The sequence below is a fragment of the Cricetulus griseus genome, chromosome 3, assembly GCF_003668045.3.
Source record: "Cricetulus griseus strain 17A/GY chromosome 3, alternate assembly CriGri-PICRH-1.0, whole genome shotgun sequence".
Lineage (NCBI taxonomy): Eukaryota > Metazoa > Chordata > Mammalia > Rodentia > Cricetidae > Cricetulus > Cricetulus griseus.
Genome location: NC_048596.1, coordinates 61,351,800 through 61,367,793, shown reverse-complemented (window position 1 = coordinate 61,367,793; position 15,994 = coordinate 61,351,800). Strand labels below are relative to the sequence as shown.

Below are 15,994 nucleotides of genomic sequence, written 5' to 3'. Positions count from 1 at the left end.
TTCCCAGAGGAGGTGGAGCTATCGAGAGTGACCTGCTTAAGTTTGAGGTGAAGACCGTCCAGCATGGCCCCTTTCTCACTGTGCTAGCTCAGAGGTGGCAGCAAACCTACAGATGGCCCCACCTCTACCTTACCCACCTGTGCAGGGTCACCTGACATAAGGAAGTCCAGGCTAGATGTGGACATCAGCCATCACCCTTGTGTCCCATGCCCCTGCCTACCTTCTGTCTATTGCATCCAGGAGAGGCCTCTTAAGAGGCAGGGCTGGTACCTTACTCGGAGGCCATCCACCGCTGGAATTACATCCTGTCTCCCATTATGACCAATAAATCCCAAGCAATCTTTTTTCTCCTCATAGTTTTTAGGGTTACATAAATTTCACCTATGCAATTTTTTCATGCTTGAATATATTACAGAATGCCACTTCTGCCACGGGAGCTAATTGATAATGTGATTTGTTATGTTGCTGGGGCATAATTCAGAAAGTTATTTTAACGCCTTTGATACATGGAATAGCACTCACTGTTTAATATTTCTCACATGAGCAGACATGCTGTGAGGTGAAGAATGTGATACTGCAGATGAAATATTTCCAGAAGCTTTTATTCTTGTTGTTTGGGTGAGTGCCAACGTCTTTGTAGAAGAAAGCTCATATTTCCAGTACTGCTCAGATTTCAATTTATTCCCCGGTCGTTAGTTAGCTTTGTGTGTGTGTGTGTGTGTGTGTGTGTGTGTGTGTGTGTGTGTGTGTGTGTGTTTAAATTCTGGAACAAGTAGGCATATGTGTTTTTAAAACAGAAAAATCAAAGTAGAGGAGAATCACATATAACTCTTCCAATGTCATTCCAAGATGTTTGCTTGACATATTTGTGTGTCAGGTGAAATGTAGATTCTCTGAAGTCAGAGAAACTGTGCAGCCCCCTTACCCATGGGTGCACTGTTGGTGGTTTCAGGCACCTGACTTCAAGTGAGGTTAGAAAAAAAAAAAGAGAGAGAGAGAGAAACTCCACAATTCAACAGCTTGTAACAAGCTGCACACCATTCTGTGTAGCTTGTGAATGTGCTAGCTGTTGTGACTTGTGGCATCACATCGTCTCACCAAGGTGGATTGTGCTACATGCTACCTGACTGCTAGGCTTGGGGCAGCATCTCAGGTATCAGAGTCCCTGTCCTGTAATCTCAGGAGTATGTTCACATGACCCTTGTTCTACCAGCTAGTGGGACAAGGCACAGGAGAGTGGCACAGAAGAGGGGGCAGGCCATAAAAGAGAATCCATCTCCAGCAAAGACTGATTTTGGTATCTCTGGCAACACCTCTTGTATTCTCCCACATTTCCCTCTGGGGTTTGGTGCCGTCTGTGGTTTTCTTTGAATACCAACCTTCGGGATAAAGGACCTTCAGTCCTGCCCCTTCTTCCCCAGCAGTGACAGTTGGCATAACTGTCCTGAATGGCAGAACAGACACAGTGATATGGGCCCCAGGTGTTGGTGAGGTCATCAAGCTTCTGCCTATGTGTAGTAACTCTGAAATACTGTCTCTTGTGCTGGCAGGTATCACTGCCACAGTCAAAATGCAAATGAGGCTGTCACCAGGCTCTCTGCTGCTATTCCTTGATTTGTCCCTATGCTCTGGGAATACTGATTCACTTGTCTCTCTGCTTTGTTATTTGATAATGTTATATAATGAAACCTTTTAACTTTTACAGGGGCTTCTATTTCTCAGCAGGGGCCCTCCAGGTCCATCTAGGTCACTCTATCGATGGCTTTTTGTTTGTTTGTTTGTTTTCCTTTTAAATACAAGAATGAGTGCTATGGTTCATTCTGGAGTATTCTCTGAGGCCTGTATATCAAAAACCTGTTTCCCGGGGTGGTGCTGTGGGAAACTGGGCCCAATCAGAGAAGAGTTCTTTAGGCCTTTGGGTGTGGGACATTGAAAAGCTTTGTGGGACTCCAGCCTCATCCTGTTTGCCTTCTGGCTATAAAGTGAGCCGCTCTGTTTACCACAGTTTGCACCATGTTGTTTCACTGCCTCTTCATGGGCTCGGAGCAAGACTGCGAGCTGGAATCAGCCCACATTCTTTGTCATGGTGAAGGGACACTAGTCCACCCTGCGATGCAACATGGATGTTGTCTTCTGCTCACTGAAGGACACTTGTGCTATTTCTGGTGTTCTGTCATCATGAGCAAGGCTGATCTATAAACACTCAGTTATATGTATGGGAGGTGGGAGCTGAAACTCCACTTTTCTGGGATAAAGAAGTACCCAAGACTGCACTGGGGGTGAGGGGAGAGGTTTTCAGGTTTTGTTTTGTATAGACCTCTTCTGGCATGGCAGCAGTGTTGTGTGACATTGACTGCATCGTCTTTCTTCAGTTGTTTTAGAGATACTAATCTCTGCTTTATAAAAAACAATTTTTGACCACATGTGTCCTGATTCAGGGAACCTTGGCATCAGTCCCTGTGTCTAGAGACAGAGGCAGGGAAAGCTGAGTACACAGTAGCAAGGTACTCAGGAGATGCTCAGCTGTCAAGAATGCCTCTTTCAGCCCTGTCCTTCCCTTAGGTGACATCTCCCCCAGGGCTACCCATCTGACACCAGTTCTGTGGAGATAGCTCTGGGTCCCACAAGGCTTAGGACTAGGAACAGCTGTCAGTGGTTCTGCATCCCTTGCTTTCACAGTTCTGGTTCAGAACAAAGAAAAAGCCCCATTTCTAAGATGGTTTGAGTGCTGGTATCCAGAAGTCAGTGCCTGTTGTGAGGTGTGAAAAAGTGAGGGTTTGGGCCCAGCTTGTGAAGTGACTGAGATTTATCAAGGTCAGGGTGTAGACCCTATGACTGGAACCTAGTGGCTTTGTAAGAGGAAAGACAGGCCAGGGAAGGTATACTCCCTGCCTCTCACTGTCAGATATGTACAGCACCTTGGGACACAGAACTCTTATCAGCAAGAAGGCCATCGCTGGATACAATCCCCCTGGCTTCCAGAACCATGAGGCAAAAGGACCCTCTTTCTGTAGCATTGTGTCACTCAAAGAGAAAATGGGAGGTAGCTCCACCCTGACCCTTTAGCAGAGGCAGCAGTCAGGGAAGCTAATGGAACACACTGGGACTTCAAGCTTCTTCCCTGTGGACTGCTCTTTGCTCTCCTCCTCTCCTGGGTGGAGAGCCAGGATGGGCAAAGAGGAGCCACATCTGTGCTGAAAGGGCCCTCCAAGACCTCATGGACCACTCTTGACTGCCATATCAGGAAAAGCCTGTTTGGAACTGCAGGATTGTGCATAAGATGAGTATTTTCCCGAGAACCCTGACACAGCAGCCAGGAGAACAGGGGACAGGCGGACCACACACATCTCCAGACCTGTGGGGAGAGTATGGTGGGTCTCAGTTCACACAAGGAGAGCATCCTCCTGTCAGCTTTGATGGTGCCAGAATGTGCTGGTGATCGTAGCCAGATGCCACAGCTCCTGCCCTGGACCTCCAGAAACACACCGCACACTTAGCTGTGTGTAAACTTTAGTTGTTTATGAAAACACTAAAACCAAAAACAAACTTGTGGGCTAACAAGAATGAGCGGGAGCTTAGATGCTGTATCCAGGAACAGCTGTCTTCTCAGGACTATGTATCATGGACAGAAGGACAGACATCAGGCTGTGTGTGTCAAAGCTGGGATTAGCCCCAGAAGGTGGGGAAAGGGACCTGAGTCGGGAGGAGCCTCAGAGGGTAGAGCTCAGAGTAGCGGCCCCACAGACTCCAGGGTTTAGCTCACACGATGGCTTGGTGAGGCAGTCCGTACAGAACCAAGCAGAGGGCAGTGGGATGTGACTCACCCTGCTGAGGTTGCAACTCAGAGTACATCTCTTCCTTGGATTCTGGGGGAACCTCATCTGTGGAGCATGAGACACAAGTTGTGAAGCTCAGGACCCTCTAGCAGCAGCTCTGGTCCTACGAGGATGTCCGGCCTCACCAAGGGCGTGGTACCAGGGAGAGGGAAGCATCAGGGAGCAGGTTGGTGCTTCTGACTGCAGAGGGCCACGGGTTCTCCCTGCAGCTTGACCACAGCAGCCCTGACACCTCCTGTTGTTCCTTGGTGCTATCAACTGCAGAAGCTATGGAGGTCTGGCTATGTGATTGTCAATGACAGCACCAGAATGTGATCAGGTCTGACCCCAAGTCCCCTATCTACCTTCCCCGCACTCCCTGGAGCATCTTGAACCTGGAGACTGGCCTCATAGCTTTCTCTGTGATGCCTAGGGGCACTCCTACCCCGGGGCAGGACAACTCATGGGTATAAGCATCATTTGGTCCCTTCCTCCCAAACACGTGCTACTTGCTTCAGCTTGGGCCTCTCTGCGATGACGGGAACTAGAGGACCAACACTGACAGCAGTGGTCAAGAGGCCTGCACAGTTTGCCCTTTCTGCATTTATGGCAAAGAAACACGCTGGCCACTCAGTAGAGCAGGAGGAGTGGGTGGAGTCATGTCCAGTCCTGTTTCTGGTTTGTTAGGAAGGAATGCCAGACTTCGCCACCTTTGTCTACCTCTCTGGTCCCTCTTCCTTTACTTGACTGCTCAGTCATTTGCTCTCACTTATTCTCACAAATCTATTCATTCAGTCACTAACTCACAACTTCATTCATTCACTCCTCACTCACTCATTTTCTCACCCGCTCATTCACCCACTTAATCCACCCCTCGACCTCCTAGTTTACTCACTAATACACTCACATGTTCACTCATTCACTCCTCACTCACTCGTTCATTTGCTCACTCACTCACTCACTCACTCACTCTTTATTCATCCACTCACTGGGACTCACTCACACATCCAACTCCCCTCTTTTCCCTGGCAGCTATGTCTCAGGCACTGGGGAGCACAAGATTTTTCAAAAGTTAATCTCCTACTGAGTTGTATTGAATGCATTTCAGATTTCTCAATTTTAAACCCTCCCAGGATAAATCTTCGTGATTTATGGCCCATTTTCACTTTAGCGTATTGCTAAATGCAATTAGCTAGAGTTTTATCTGATTTTTTTTTAAACACTAGTATCCACATGTGAAATTTATCGGCAAATTCTTTCACTGCAGCTGGCACATCTTGGCGCAAGGTTTGTGTGAAGGATGGGTAGGTGGAGTTTGTCTCATTTAGAACAGGCAGCATCCTACAGCCCTGCCTGAAGCTTTACCCTGAGGCCAGAGGATATCAGAAAGTTTATAAGGACAGGAAGGAGATGAAAGCAGGGTTACACTCCTGGCTCTAGCAGGACACACCCTCAGTCTGGGAGTTCCTCCTCCTAGATGTTTCCTTGTCCTGGCTTAGGAAGATCAGGTGACCTCATGGGGCCCATGGACAGGGTAGCCTAGGTGGCACCCCCCAATGTAATTTCTCTGGGCAGAGGGAAAGTGCAGGGACCACCAAGACCTCCCCATCTCTTTACAGAGAGTACAGCTGAGACCTTTGCTTACTATCCTGTCCCTCCCTCTCTCCCTCCCTCTTCTCCCCCTCTCTCTGGTGGGCTACAGGCTGGGCTCCTCTGTGCTCTTGTTCAGCACCAGCTCTTCCAGAGCTGAGCAGACCACATTGGCTTCTCCACAAGGACAATGCTTGTTGGCTCCCTCCCTCCCTCCCTCCCTCCCTCCCTCCCTCCCTCCCTCCCTCCTTCCCTCCCTTTCCCTCTCCTTTTCTCTCTTGAAGTAGGGAACACCCTGTCCCTGCGGGTGGTAGGGTGCAATGTAACCACTGGTGACTTATACAGACAAGCAGATGGGTGGGCAGTCTCTGCCTTACCTTGGTTAACGGTTTCATTGCCTATCCTCTGAATGAGACGAACTGTTTTCCCAAGTGGCTTGCCAATTGCTAACAGGTCTAGGGGGGGAAAAGTCCCTTCAGGTGGGCTATGGACACCTTTGGCAGGCCAAGAAGGCTTTGGGATAGCCAGTGTGCCCACTCACTATCCCACAGGATATTGGCCCTCAGCGCGTTGTCCTGCAGAAGCGTGGGCCACTGGTTAGCCACGATGCTCTCAACCCCCACCAGGCTCAGAAGGATGGCAGTCTCGATAGGCTTCTCCAAGGACCGTTGTGATTCACTGTGGGATACATAGACTGGCACCAAGGGGCTGATGGCCTTCCCTCTCTCCTTCCCTGCACCAGCTGCTAGAATGCATGTGTGGACCAAGGCTTTTATAGTTCTGAATCTCACCCACAAAAGGTAAATGTCATTTAACAGGAAATAGCTTTTCTGAGTATTGTTAAGTCCATCTGGTGGCAGCTCACAACCCTAGCATGGAGCCTGCCAGCAGTGAGAGTTGGTGCCATGAGGTGAAGGGTGCCGGCCAGCCAGCTCTGGGGTGAGCTGTACCAGCACTTGCTCATAACAACCCCTCCCCATCCACGGGCTCCTAATGACATAAGGACACTAGGTACCTCTTGCTCTCTGAGGACTCTTCCTTCCGCTTCCGGCTCTCGGAGGACCTTGTCAAGTCCAGCAGGATCATCATCTGGCATTCTGCAGGACACAGTGAGGCTCCTCAGTGGTCACCTACGCCATTACCAGATCCCCATGGGATCTGCACTCTAAGAAGCCTTGAGGCTTAGGCTTTCACAGGTTCTTTTCAGGTACCCCAGTGAGCACACAGGGGAGATGGGGAACAAGCCTACTCAGGGCCACCCCTAATTCTCCCTAGCATAGTTGGCCCTGTTCCTCCATCACTTATGGAAGTTTCTGGCATTCCATACTAGTGCAGAGAGAGAGAGAGAGAGAGAGAGAGAGAGAGAGAGAGAGAGAGAGAGAGAGAGAGAGAGAGAGAGAAGGAAGGAGAGAGAGAGAGGAGAGAGAGAGAAGGAAGGAGAGAGAGAGAGAGAGAGAGAGAGAGAGAGAGAGAGAGAGAGATGCAGTTCTTACCTAGGGTGTGGTATGAGAAGCTGACACCACCAAAGAGGGGCTGGCAAAAGTACCATGTGCACTATTAGAGGGCTTTGGATGCTGACCAAGCTTACCAGCCCTCAGTTTGCTACAGATATGAGGGTTTCTGGGATGTGAGACGGTCACGAGTACTTGGGAGTGAGTGGGCCACCTTAGACAGGCATGCTCGCTGAAACAAGTGGCAGAGTATGGTCCTGGTGTGACTATCTATAGGGCCAACATGGACACAGGGGTGAAGGATGTTCTTGTCTCTGAGCCCCAAGACTGTTCCCACAGGGAAAACATCCATCTGGGAAGGGATATGGCCTCCTAGGGACAGTGGACACCAGGAAGGACTGCCACTTTTGCACATGCCTCGTGTGTCTTCTACTTTATGTGACATATCACTGAGAACTAGTCTTTCTAAGAGGGCTTTCTCTGTCACTGGGACAAGAAATGTCTTTGGGGTGTTTCTGATGATGGGGGTTCTGCTCACTCCACTGGTGTCTGGCTGGTGCATGCCCAAGGCTACCCAGGGTTGGAAGTAGACCTGGTCAGCATGTGGTCCAGCCATGGTGGACATAGGTGCCTTGGTGTGGAAAGAGCCTCCAGGCAGTTGCTGTATAGCCCTGTAAGGGGCCATATGCCTCACGAGGAAGGAAGGGACATCTCTGGGGGCCTGAAAAGGCTTGCCTATTGTGCAGGATGTCTGGTCCTGAGCAGCCTGACAGAAGCAGCCTCCTATGAGTGGGAAAAAGACCTAGGAGCATCTGGCAGGAATATGGCTATGTTGCTGAGATGGCTGTGGACTGCAAAGACCAGCACACTGCAGCGCGTTCCCCATATGTCTGAACATCGAGCCTGCTGTCCCGTAGTGCTGTGTGATGTCAGTGCCATGGTAGCATGGCCCACCTGGGAAGGTGCCTGTAAGCACTCTGTACTCAGCCCACCACCTGGTACTTCATCCTCTACCTGGCCTCTGAACCCCTTCATTCCCTGGAATGTCTGGGTACAGCACTTCTGGGGCTCACTGGCCTCCTGGGTCTGTTGTTAGTAGACACACAGAGAGAACAAGGCTCACAAATTAGCCGTGTTCAGACTAGACTTCTGCAGCGACCTATCAGCCCAGCCATAGGAGGTGACACTCCACAAGTGACTCTCATCTGTGAGGGTCTAGAGATCTGAACAGGGGTCCTCTGTATGTAAGGGGGGCTGAGGGCAACCGGGAGGGCTAGTGGCCCTGTGACTGCCATGCCATTGTTGGAAGGGGGGCAGGGACAGTTTTCCGATAGGCAGAGGACAGGTTAGAGCAGAATACTACGCCTTCCTGAAGAATAAAAAGCCTTGGATCAAGAAGCAACCATCCTGCGTTTCTCCCCGTGATTTCACTTGTCCCTGCAGGCTCTGGCTGTGAGCTTGCCGATGGGGGAGGGGGGCCTCACCTTGCAGATCCATGGCTACCAGTCTTTCCACTACCAGGTGGGACAGGAAGCCCTCCATCCCATAGAAGAAAAAGGCTCTGCAGCTGTCCAGTACTTGCTCCCAGTCGGTCTGGCTACACGGGGTCAAAACAGCGGTGGGTATGACCACACATCTGGGCTGGGCGTGTGCATCTGTAACTGCCTCCTTCAAGATCTGTTAGCCAAGATCTGTTAGCCAACTCCCACAAACACTTTTATACTTCTGAGGAACTCAAAAATGGTTTTTGTTTTCCCAGTGTATAGCTGGCCTCAGATGGACTTTCCCTAGCGAGCATGGTAGTCTAAACTACCATGCGTCTTAAGCCAGTGGGACTGGTTCTGGGAAATACTCTGGTACCTCTAATGTGACCAAGGGGATCTAGGCAGGGTATGTGTCATCCTCCATGTCCTACCTCCACCAGCTCTGCTCTCTATGGTCCACCCCAGCCCTGCATAGGCTTACTCCTGTACCCCTATTCCAACTGCCTTGGCTCCCTGCTGCCCCAGTCCCATATACATTAAGGGGCCGGGATGACAGAATGGATCCCCACGGGGGCGGGGGCATTGACATGGAGCTACCTGACCCTATGCTAGTAGTGTACCTTCTTTAGGTGGTTTGGCCTGAAGGGGACCTGAGGTCACTTGGGATAGATTATGTGTGGGTGATAGATTATGTGGGGTTATAGCAGATTCCCTTGCCTAGTTGTGCCTGGGGCTCTACAGGACAGATCCATCTAGTTGGGGAGGTGTCGCATGAGGGTACCAGCCTCTCTAGCCAGCTTTTGGAGACCCGGGTCCCAACCTTAGAATGTGGTAGCTTCCCAGATGCCCCGTCCAACGTGCAGTGTATGATTCTCGGAACTTCTCCAAGATTTCCTGGGTTACGGAAACAGGACTCAGTACCTCTGCAGAAAGAATTGAGACAGACAGGCTATGGCTTCCTCATCAGAGCATGAGGGTGGGGTCCTGTGCCACTGGGCTGGGACAGAGGCTGGGAAGGAGTGAGTGGTAAGCACATGTGGGAATGCTAGTGCCTCTCCTTTCCCCTTTAGGTGGAGGAATTGGTAGAGGAGGGTTATCAGTAGGAAGAGGAGGAAGAAGAGGAGGAGGAAAGAGGGGGCCCCAAGTGTTTAGAATGGCAAGGTGGTTAGCTTGTGTTCAGACCCAAGGCTCCAAGGCCACTTGAGGGGATGAGAGCGGCTGGCACAAGGCCTAGGTGGCATTGGCCTATATGCCAAGGGTCCATGAGAATGTGCTCACCTTTGACCTCAGCCTCCTCATAAGGGTCCACAACAACTGGTCTGAGTCAAGGACAAACAAGTACAAAAGGCGGAGTCCTGGGGGCCGTGAGCACCCATCAAAGGATACACTTGATAGTGTCAGAGTCGATTAGGGTGCATTCGGGTGGGATGACCCGGATCATGGCGTTCTGCAACACATAGAGAGGTGTTGACACCTGGGGCCACCAGTTGGGCCTCAGCAGATCTGGTGGGCATTACCAAACTCAAGCTGAGAGGAGCAAGGGACCCCTGGTCCGCCACCCACCTACCTTCAAGCCTTTCTTTGCTGGATTTTTCTTCTTGAATTCCTTGATTTTGGTCTCTTTCTTCACACTACCTTCTGTGAAAGACAATGGCAAGTGTGATGTGTCAGCAGGCACTGCTCAGCTCAATTTTGGGTGAGAGCAATTGGTTTTCATTTTTGCCATGCCAAAACACAAAGCTTCACAGGTCCAAGAAAAGCTCTTGAGGAATGACCAGTCCCCAAGGTGTCGAGGCACCATTTCTGACCACCGACCTTTCACACACCAGAATGCCTGTAGTATTTAGGCTCCTGATGGTTCCAGGGTCTCTGTACAGAGACTTTTAGCCTGTGTGTTTTCTGTGCTGAACTGTCCCCAGTGAGTGGGTCTTCATGTGGATAGTTCTGTACAATGAGACCATCTTCTCCCTTCTCCATGCCGTGTCTTCCACTCCGTTTTCTGCCTTTCAGGGTAGCCACGGTGATAGGCACGGCTCTCTGCCATCCTCATTTTGCCAAGGACACTTCTCAGGGACACACCAAGAGGCTACTTGGTTCTGATGGATCTTCTGTCAGAGCCAGACCTGGCCTTCACACAGGCCCTCAGATACATCTCAGTCTTGCATTTCCTGAGGCATTTATTCTTACCAAGTAGCTACTTATTTGCTTTCTAAGTGGAAACCAATTTACACTTTCAGAACTTTCCAGAAATGAAGTCATCTGCTGTGTGCCCTCCTTGGACATGGCGACCTCCAGTCCTCACCCCCACACCAACCTGTTCAACTGCAGCCATCCTAGCAGCTATAGGTGTGTGTGTGTGTGTGTGTGTGTGTGTGTGTGTGTGTGTGTGTGGTTTCAGCATGTCTCCCACAGTCAGCTTCATCTCCCCATTCCCATTGACTCCAATCTAGAGTAAACTCTGGGGCCTGGGTTGTTCTTAGTGATTGCTAAGATCACAATATCCCTATAAGTGGCACTACCCTGCATCAGTTATGAGACAGGGGCCCTTACACAACTTGCATCATCCCCCTGCCTCAGCTCTTGCCCTGGTCTTGTCAAACATGTCATAAAATCCCACTAGTATTGCTATTATTTTCTTTCACTCAAGGGTTTGTTCAAAATATTTTGAATAAATTTTTTAAATGAAAAAAAAAAAAAGGTTATCGTCCCCTTGCTCCATGGCTGCTTGTTTCTTTCCCCGACCTTTGGGTTCACTGTTGCTGGCCTCACTTCTTCTGGCCTCCAAAGGGTCCTCTGTAGGTTTTTTTAGACAATTGTCACTTCTGGATATGTTGTCCCTGAGTTACTCGGCTTTCCCTCCAGGCTCAGCCCCCTGGGATATTCCTGATGTTCCTGCCAATGTTTGAACCACAAGACTAAGAAGCACCTGGGTCATGTGTGGTGGTTTCAAAGAAAATGGCCCACAAAGGGAGTGGCGCTGTTAGGAGGTGTGGCCTTGTGGAGTAGCTGTGGTCATGTTGGGGGAACTGTGTCACTGTGGAGGCAGGCTTTGAGGTCTCATATATGCTTAAGCCACCACCCAGTATCTCAGCCTACTTCCTGTTGCCCATTAGTTAAGATGTAGGAACCTTAGCTCCTTGCCAGCACCATGTCTGCCTGCACACCACCACGTTGTATCATGATGATAATAAACTAAACCTCTGAAAAATGTAAGCCACTCACATGAAATGTTTTTCCCTTACAAGAGCTGCCTCGGTCATGGTGTCTCCTCACAGCGATAGAAACCCTGCCGTGATATTTTGTTTATGATCTAACAAATAAAGTTTGCCTGAAGATATCAGAGTGCAAAGCTAGTCACACTAGGTAGCCATAGAGGCCAGGCAGTCTGAGGAAGCAATTTAACGCAGGCAATCTGGGGAGGCAGTCTGAGGAAGCAGTCTGAGGACAGGATGGTCCCTTTGGTGTGAGCATTGGTAGAGATAAGACCTGTCTGGTGGCTGGCTGCTTTGCTTCTCTGATCCTTCAGCTTTCACCTCCTGACAGCTGACTCTGAGTTTTTATTATTAATACCAATTAGAATTTGTACTACAAAATGCTAACTAAGACACCATGTATCTCCCCTCTCTTGCCGGGCGGGCGGGGGGGGGGGGGAGGCGGGTGTAGCCATCCTGGGTTGGCTGGTACCTTGCTTCCTCTTTTCGGGTTTCTTGTCATCTTGGTTGGAAGGATGTGGCTGGCATTATTTTACCTGGAGTAGCAACAGACGTCTAATTGATTTTTAACTTAATTTTGTATCAATTGATCACTGAATGCTTTTCTCTTTTTGAAGTTCTGGGTTTATAACCAAGGGGCCTTGTTCACCCTGAGTGAATGCTCCATCATTGAGCTATATTTTCAGCTCCAATTTGGTATTTATCAATGTACATCATGCATTTCAAAGGGGCAGTATGCCCCAGGAACAGTTGAGAGGCTTTCACAGACTGGAGTATCATGCAGTCTCACAGGGGATGGTCTCCAAATCCTTGTTTTCTACCTTGCCCAAGGCCTGACTCAGGACCTGCCTTCCCTCACTGCCCCTCAACATCTAGGCAAATGATTCTGAGTATCAGAGTTTTCGACCAACAGGATTATTCTTTGTTATGGTATCAGCACTCATGAAACACGGACTCAAGTGGGCTTCCATTCACTGTATCAAGTGTCTATTCTGGAAATGATTTTGAATGAATGTTAAAACACTTGGCCCTGTACATGCTAGTCAAGCACTCCACCCTGGGCTGCACCCCAGTGCTTTGTTCCCTACCTTTTGACAAGAGTTAACAATGATTTATCTGAAACATAATTTTAAAATTCCCATTTTAAAACTAAGCTTTAATGTGGCTAAGGCACTACTCACCTAGCTCCTCCTTATGGAGACGATTCCACAGCATCTGGAGAGAAAATTCTCTTGACAGGGAGGTGAACTCATCGAGCATAGAGAGCCCCTCAAGGGGCAATTCTAGTAGGAGCTTGTCTACGATCAGGATCATGTACTCAGAGTCAAGCTGCCCTGTGAAATGGAAAGGGCAGCAGCTCAAAACTTGAGGAGAGACCAGCTCTAGAGATAGGGCAGACCCTGGAGCTTGGGCTTCATCACCTCAAGCCCTGACTTTGTGTCTAGGTGACTGGCCTGGTGGCAGCTGTCCCTGGCATGGAGAAATGAGGGAAAAGTGTGGCCCCAGCCAAGCTTGCAGAGGTTTAACTACACTGATGACATGCTAGGATTGATGGCATGCTAGGGTCCCTGAGGCAGCCACTGGTTTTAATGGTGAGAACAAGCTCATGATGTGAACCTGGACAGAGCCCAAACTTAGTGGCACACCTTACAGGATGCTACATCTCAAGACACCTGACTCCCAAGGCGGGATGTGTAATGTTCAGGCTGATGAAAACTACCAGAGGAGTTTCCAAACAGTGAGTCCTTCAGAGGGCACTGGAAGGGAGGCTCATTCTCACGCCCCAGTGTGGGCCACCAACTGATGACACACTGCCATTCTGCCTGCAGCTATGCTGGTACCCAGGGGTGAGGCCACGGACACTTCAACTGTATTTTCTTAATTTTCAAATCCAGAACAGGTTTGCTTGAAACCCAGCAGTGACTCTTCATTCCTGTTTTTAATCCTGGGAGTTTAATGCAGAGTAGAGACTCAATTTAGGAGGAGGTCTCAGGGAGTGACCAGCCTGCCCATAGAGTAACAAAACCATCACTCGTTTCCCTAGTTGCTGCAATAATTCTGAACAACTTCCCCTCAGCCAGATTTAGGCCTGACCCATTTGCAATTTACAGGTCTCATAGTTCTTGCTGCATCCGGGTCATGGCAATATGGTCAGCTTGACTTCGAAGAAGGCTTGTGACTTTTTGAGAGGGGAGGGCAAGCAGCCATCCCCTTGACCATCTATCAAGAATTCTTTGTGGGGAGAGAAAAGCAGACAACATTTAAGATAGGAAACTGTCTTTTTAAAGGGGAGGTTAGTAAGATCATAGAAGCAGCCAAGATGGCACCCACGTTTGCCTTCCTGCCAGGAGTCATGCAGCAAGCATTCCTCCCATTCTTTCCAGCAGGAATAAAAGCTGCAGGGTTGTGCTAAAAGTACCCACAGACAGTGCCACCCGCAGAGACCACATATGGATGCGTACCAGGTGGATGGGACAGAGACCCTTTCCCGTGGCTACCTCTGGTGAGCTCCCCAAGGCAGGGCGGCAATACCCATCTTTCCTAGAAACATCAGCAGACAGTCACCACAGCCTCCTCCTCCCACCTGGCCGGGGTACTGAGGCCTGGGTACATCATCACTGCTCTTGCTTATGGGCACTTTGTATGTCAAGAACTGACAATTTGCCCAGAAAGGATAGAGTGGCTTTGCTGTTTGATAACCCCTTTCAGTGAGCTGTCAGTCTCAGTGCCCAGAACCTTCTAGGGCTGTGGTCCTCAACCTGTGGGCCACGACCCCTTTGGGGAGCAAATGACTCTTCATAGGGACTGCCTAAGACCATTGCAAAACACCAATATTTACATGACAATCCGTAACAGTAGCAACATTACAGTTTTGGAAGTAGCAATGAAAATAATTTTATGGTTGGGGGTCACCACAGCATGAAGTCACTAAGTTAGGAAGGCTGATAACCACTGGTCTTTCACCTAGCCTGGGGTGATTGCGTACTGGGGACCTCAAGGGCTCTGTGTAGCACATGGGGGTGGGACTTGTTCGGATGTGGGACCTGTGACTCCTCACCCACTTAGGTTTTGACTGCTGGGAGGGCAAGTACCCGCACAGGTTCCTGAAAGTACCAGCACTGGCCTGTGGGTCTGTTCCTGCCACTCACCTGAAGAGAGAGACACTTTCCTTTCCTTCTCTTTGCCTTTGTGTTTCCCTGCATCAGCTACACCCGTTGACATCTGTGTCCTGAAGTTAGAGAGACAGTTCAGACTTTAGGAAGCATGGGGAGATACTCAACAACTATGGCAAGCACCACTCAGCCTGTTCCTCAGCCAATGATTGCTGCTTTGTTTTGTGTTTTTAAGACATAGCCAGTCTCACTATATAGCTCTCGCTGCCCCACAATGCTCTATGTAAACCCGGCTGGCCTCGAACTCACAGAGATCTGCCTGCTTCTGACTCCTGAGTGCTGGGGTTGAAGACATGTGCTCCCATACCCAGCTATCATTGAGGGCCGTCTCTACATCAGGGGGACTTCACAGAGTATCAACAGACAGGGACCACAGGATGGCCTCTCCTGCTGCTGGAGAAAGATTCCCCTCCACCTTCCATCTGCCTTCTCTTTTCTTCCTAAATGAATGCCAGAGGCTGAGTCCCGGGAACTTGCCAGTTCTCCCACACCACACTCAGACCAGGAGGTCAGTGGGGCAGGGGACAGCAGCAGCAGCAGCAGCAACAGCCAGATCCCTGCCCACAAAACACACAGCCAAGCTCTTACGTTTGTCCTTAGTAGGGACAGGATACTTAGAGACCAGTTTCCATGTGGAGAGAGATCCCAGAAACCAGCTCTGGCTTTCTGCCCATCACAACTGGCTACTCAGCTCACATCAGTACTTTGGGGTCCAGATATGGGGTTAGTTAGAGCTGGCCTTCAGCTACACCCAGCTTATCTTTCCCGTGGGCTCCAGATTCTGGTTACTGTGGGATTTGTAGCCCATGCGCAACAGTCTCTAGTTCCTTCTGCTGACAACTGCCTATCACTTGGTGTCGGGAAGCTGGCTACCCCTGGGAGCTTTCAATGGAGATGACATGCTGATACCTGAAATCTGGGAAGGTGAACAGGGGAGCAATGGGCTTCATATAGTCCTCCATATTCTCCAGGATGCCGTTGAGCCTCTCCCTGCTCAGGTCTTGCTCCAAATCATGCAAGGTATCCGATTTCTGTTCCAACCCAAACCACAGCCTATTGTCCAGGGGTATTTCGACATGGCTTTCATCCAATCATGACTTTCCACCAAATTTGGGGAAGACCCCAGGGAGAGAACTGTGCTCCAACCCTTCCAGATAGAGCGCTGGCATGCTCTGGTCCTTCCCAGCACAATGCTCCCAGTGGTTTTCCTGAGGCTATCCTGACTTCTCAGCCCTGTCCCTATCCTCTGCTGACACTGTGGAGTATCCT

General features: G+C 49.9%; 1 protein-coding gene across 1 annotated transcript in view; it reads right to left on the bottom strand.

Moving 5' to 3' along the window:
* Nucleotides 1-3,635: 3,635 nt before the first annotated feature.
* Nucleotides 3,636-15,994, bottom strand: part of Cfap46 (cilia and flagella associated protein 46) — an 86,994-nt gene continuing 74,635 nt past the window's right edge. The window contains exons 48-59 of the mRNA XM_035441279.1: nt 15,635-15,729; nt 14,702-14,781; nt 12,734-12,886; nt 9,908-9,978; nt 9,727-9,787; nt 9,619-9,654; nt 9,161-9,263; nt 8,341-8,453; nt 6,421-6,502; nt 5,947-6,083; nt 5,783-5,860; nt 3,636-3,881 (exon numbers count right to left, since the gene is read on the bottom strand). Coding sequence (XP_035297170.1) covers nt 3,760-3,881; nt 5,783-5,860; nt 5,947-6,083; nt 6,421-6,502; nt 8,341-8,453; nt 9,161-9,263; nt 9,619-9,654; nt 9,727-9,787; nt 9,908-9,978; nt 12,734-12,886; nt 14,702-14,781; nt 15,635-15,729 — 1,131 coding nt within the window. The 3' untranslated portion in view covers nt 3,636-3,759. The remainder of the gene's footprint in view (nt 3,882-5,782; nt 5,861-5,946; nt 6,084-6,420; nt 6,503-8,340; nt 8,454-9,160; nt 9,264-9,618; nt 9,655-9,726; nt 9,788-9,907; nt 9,979-12,733; nt 12,887-14,701; nt 14,782-15,634; nt 15,730-15,994) is intronic.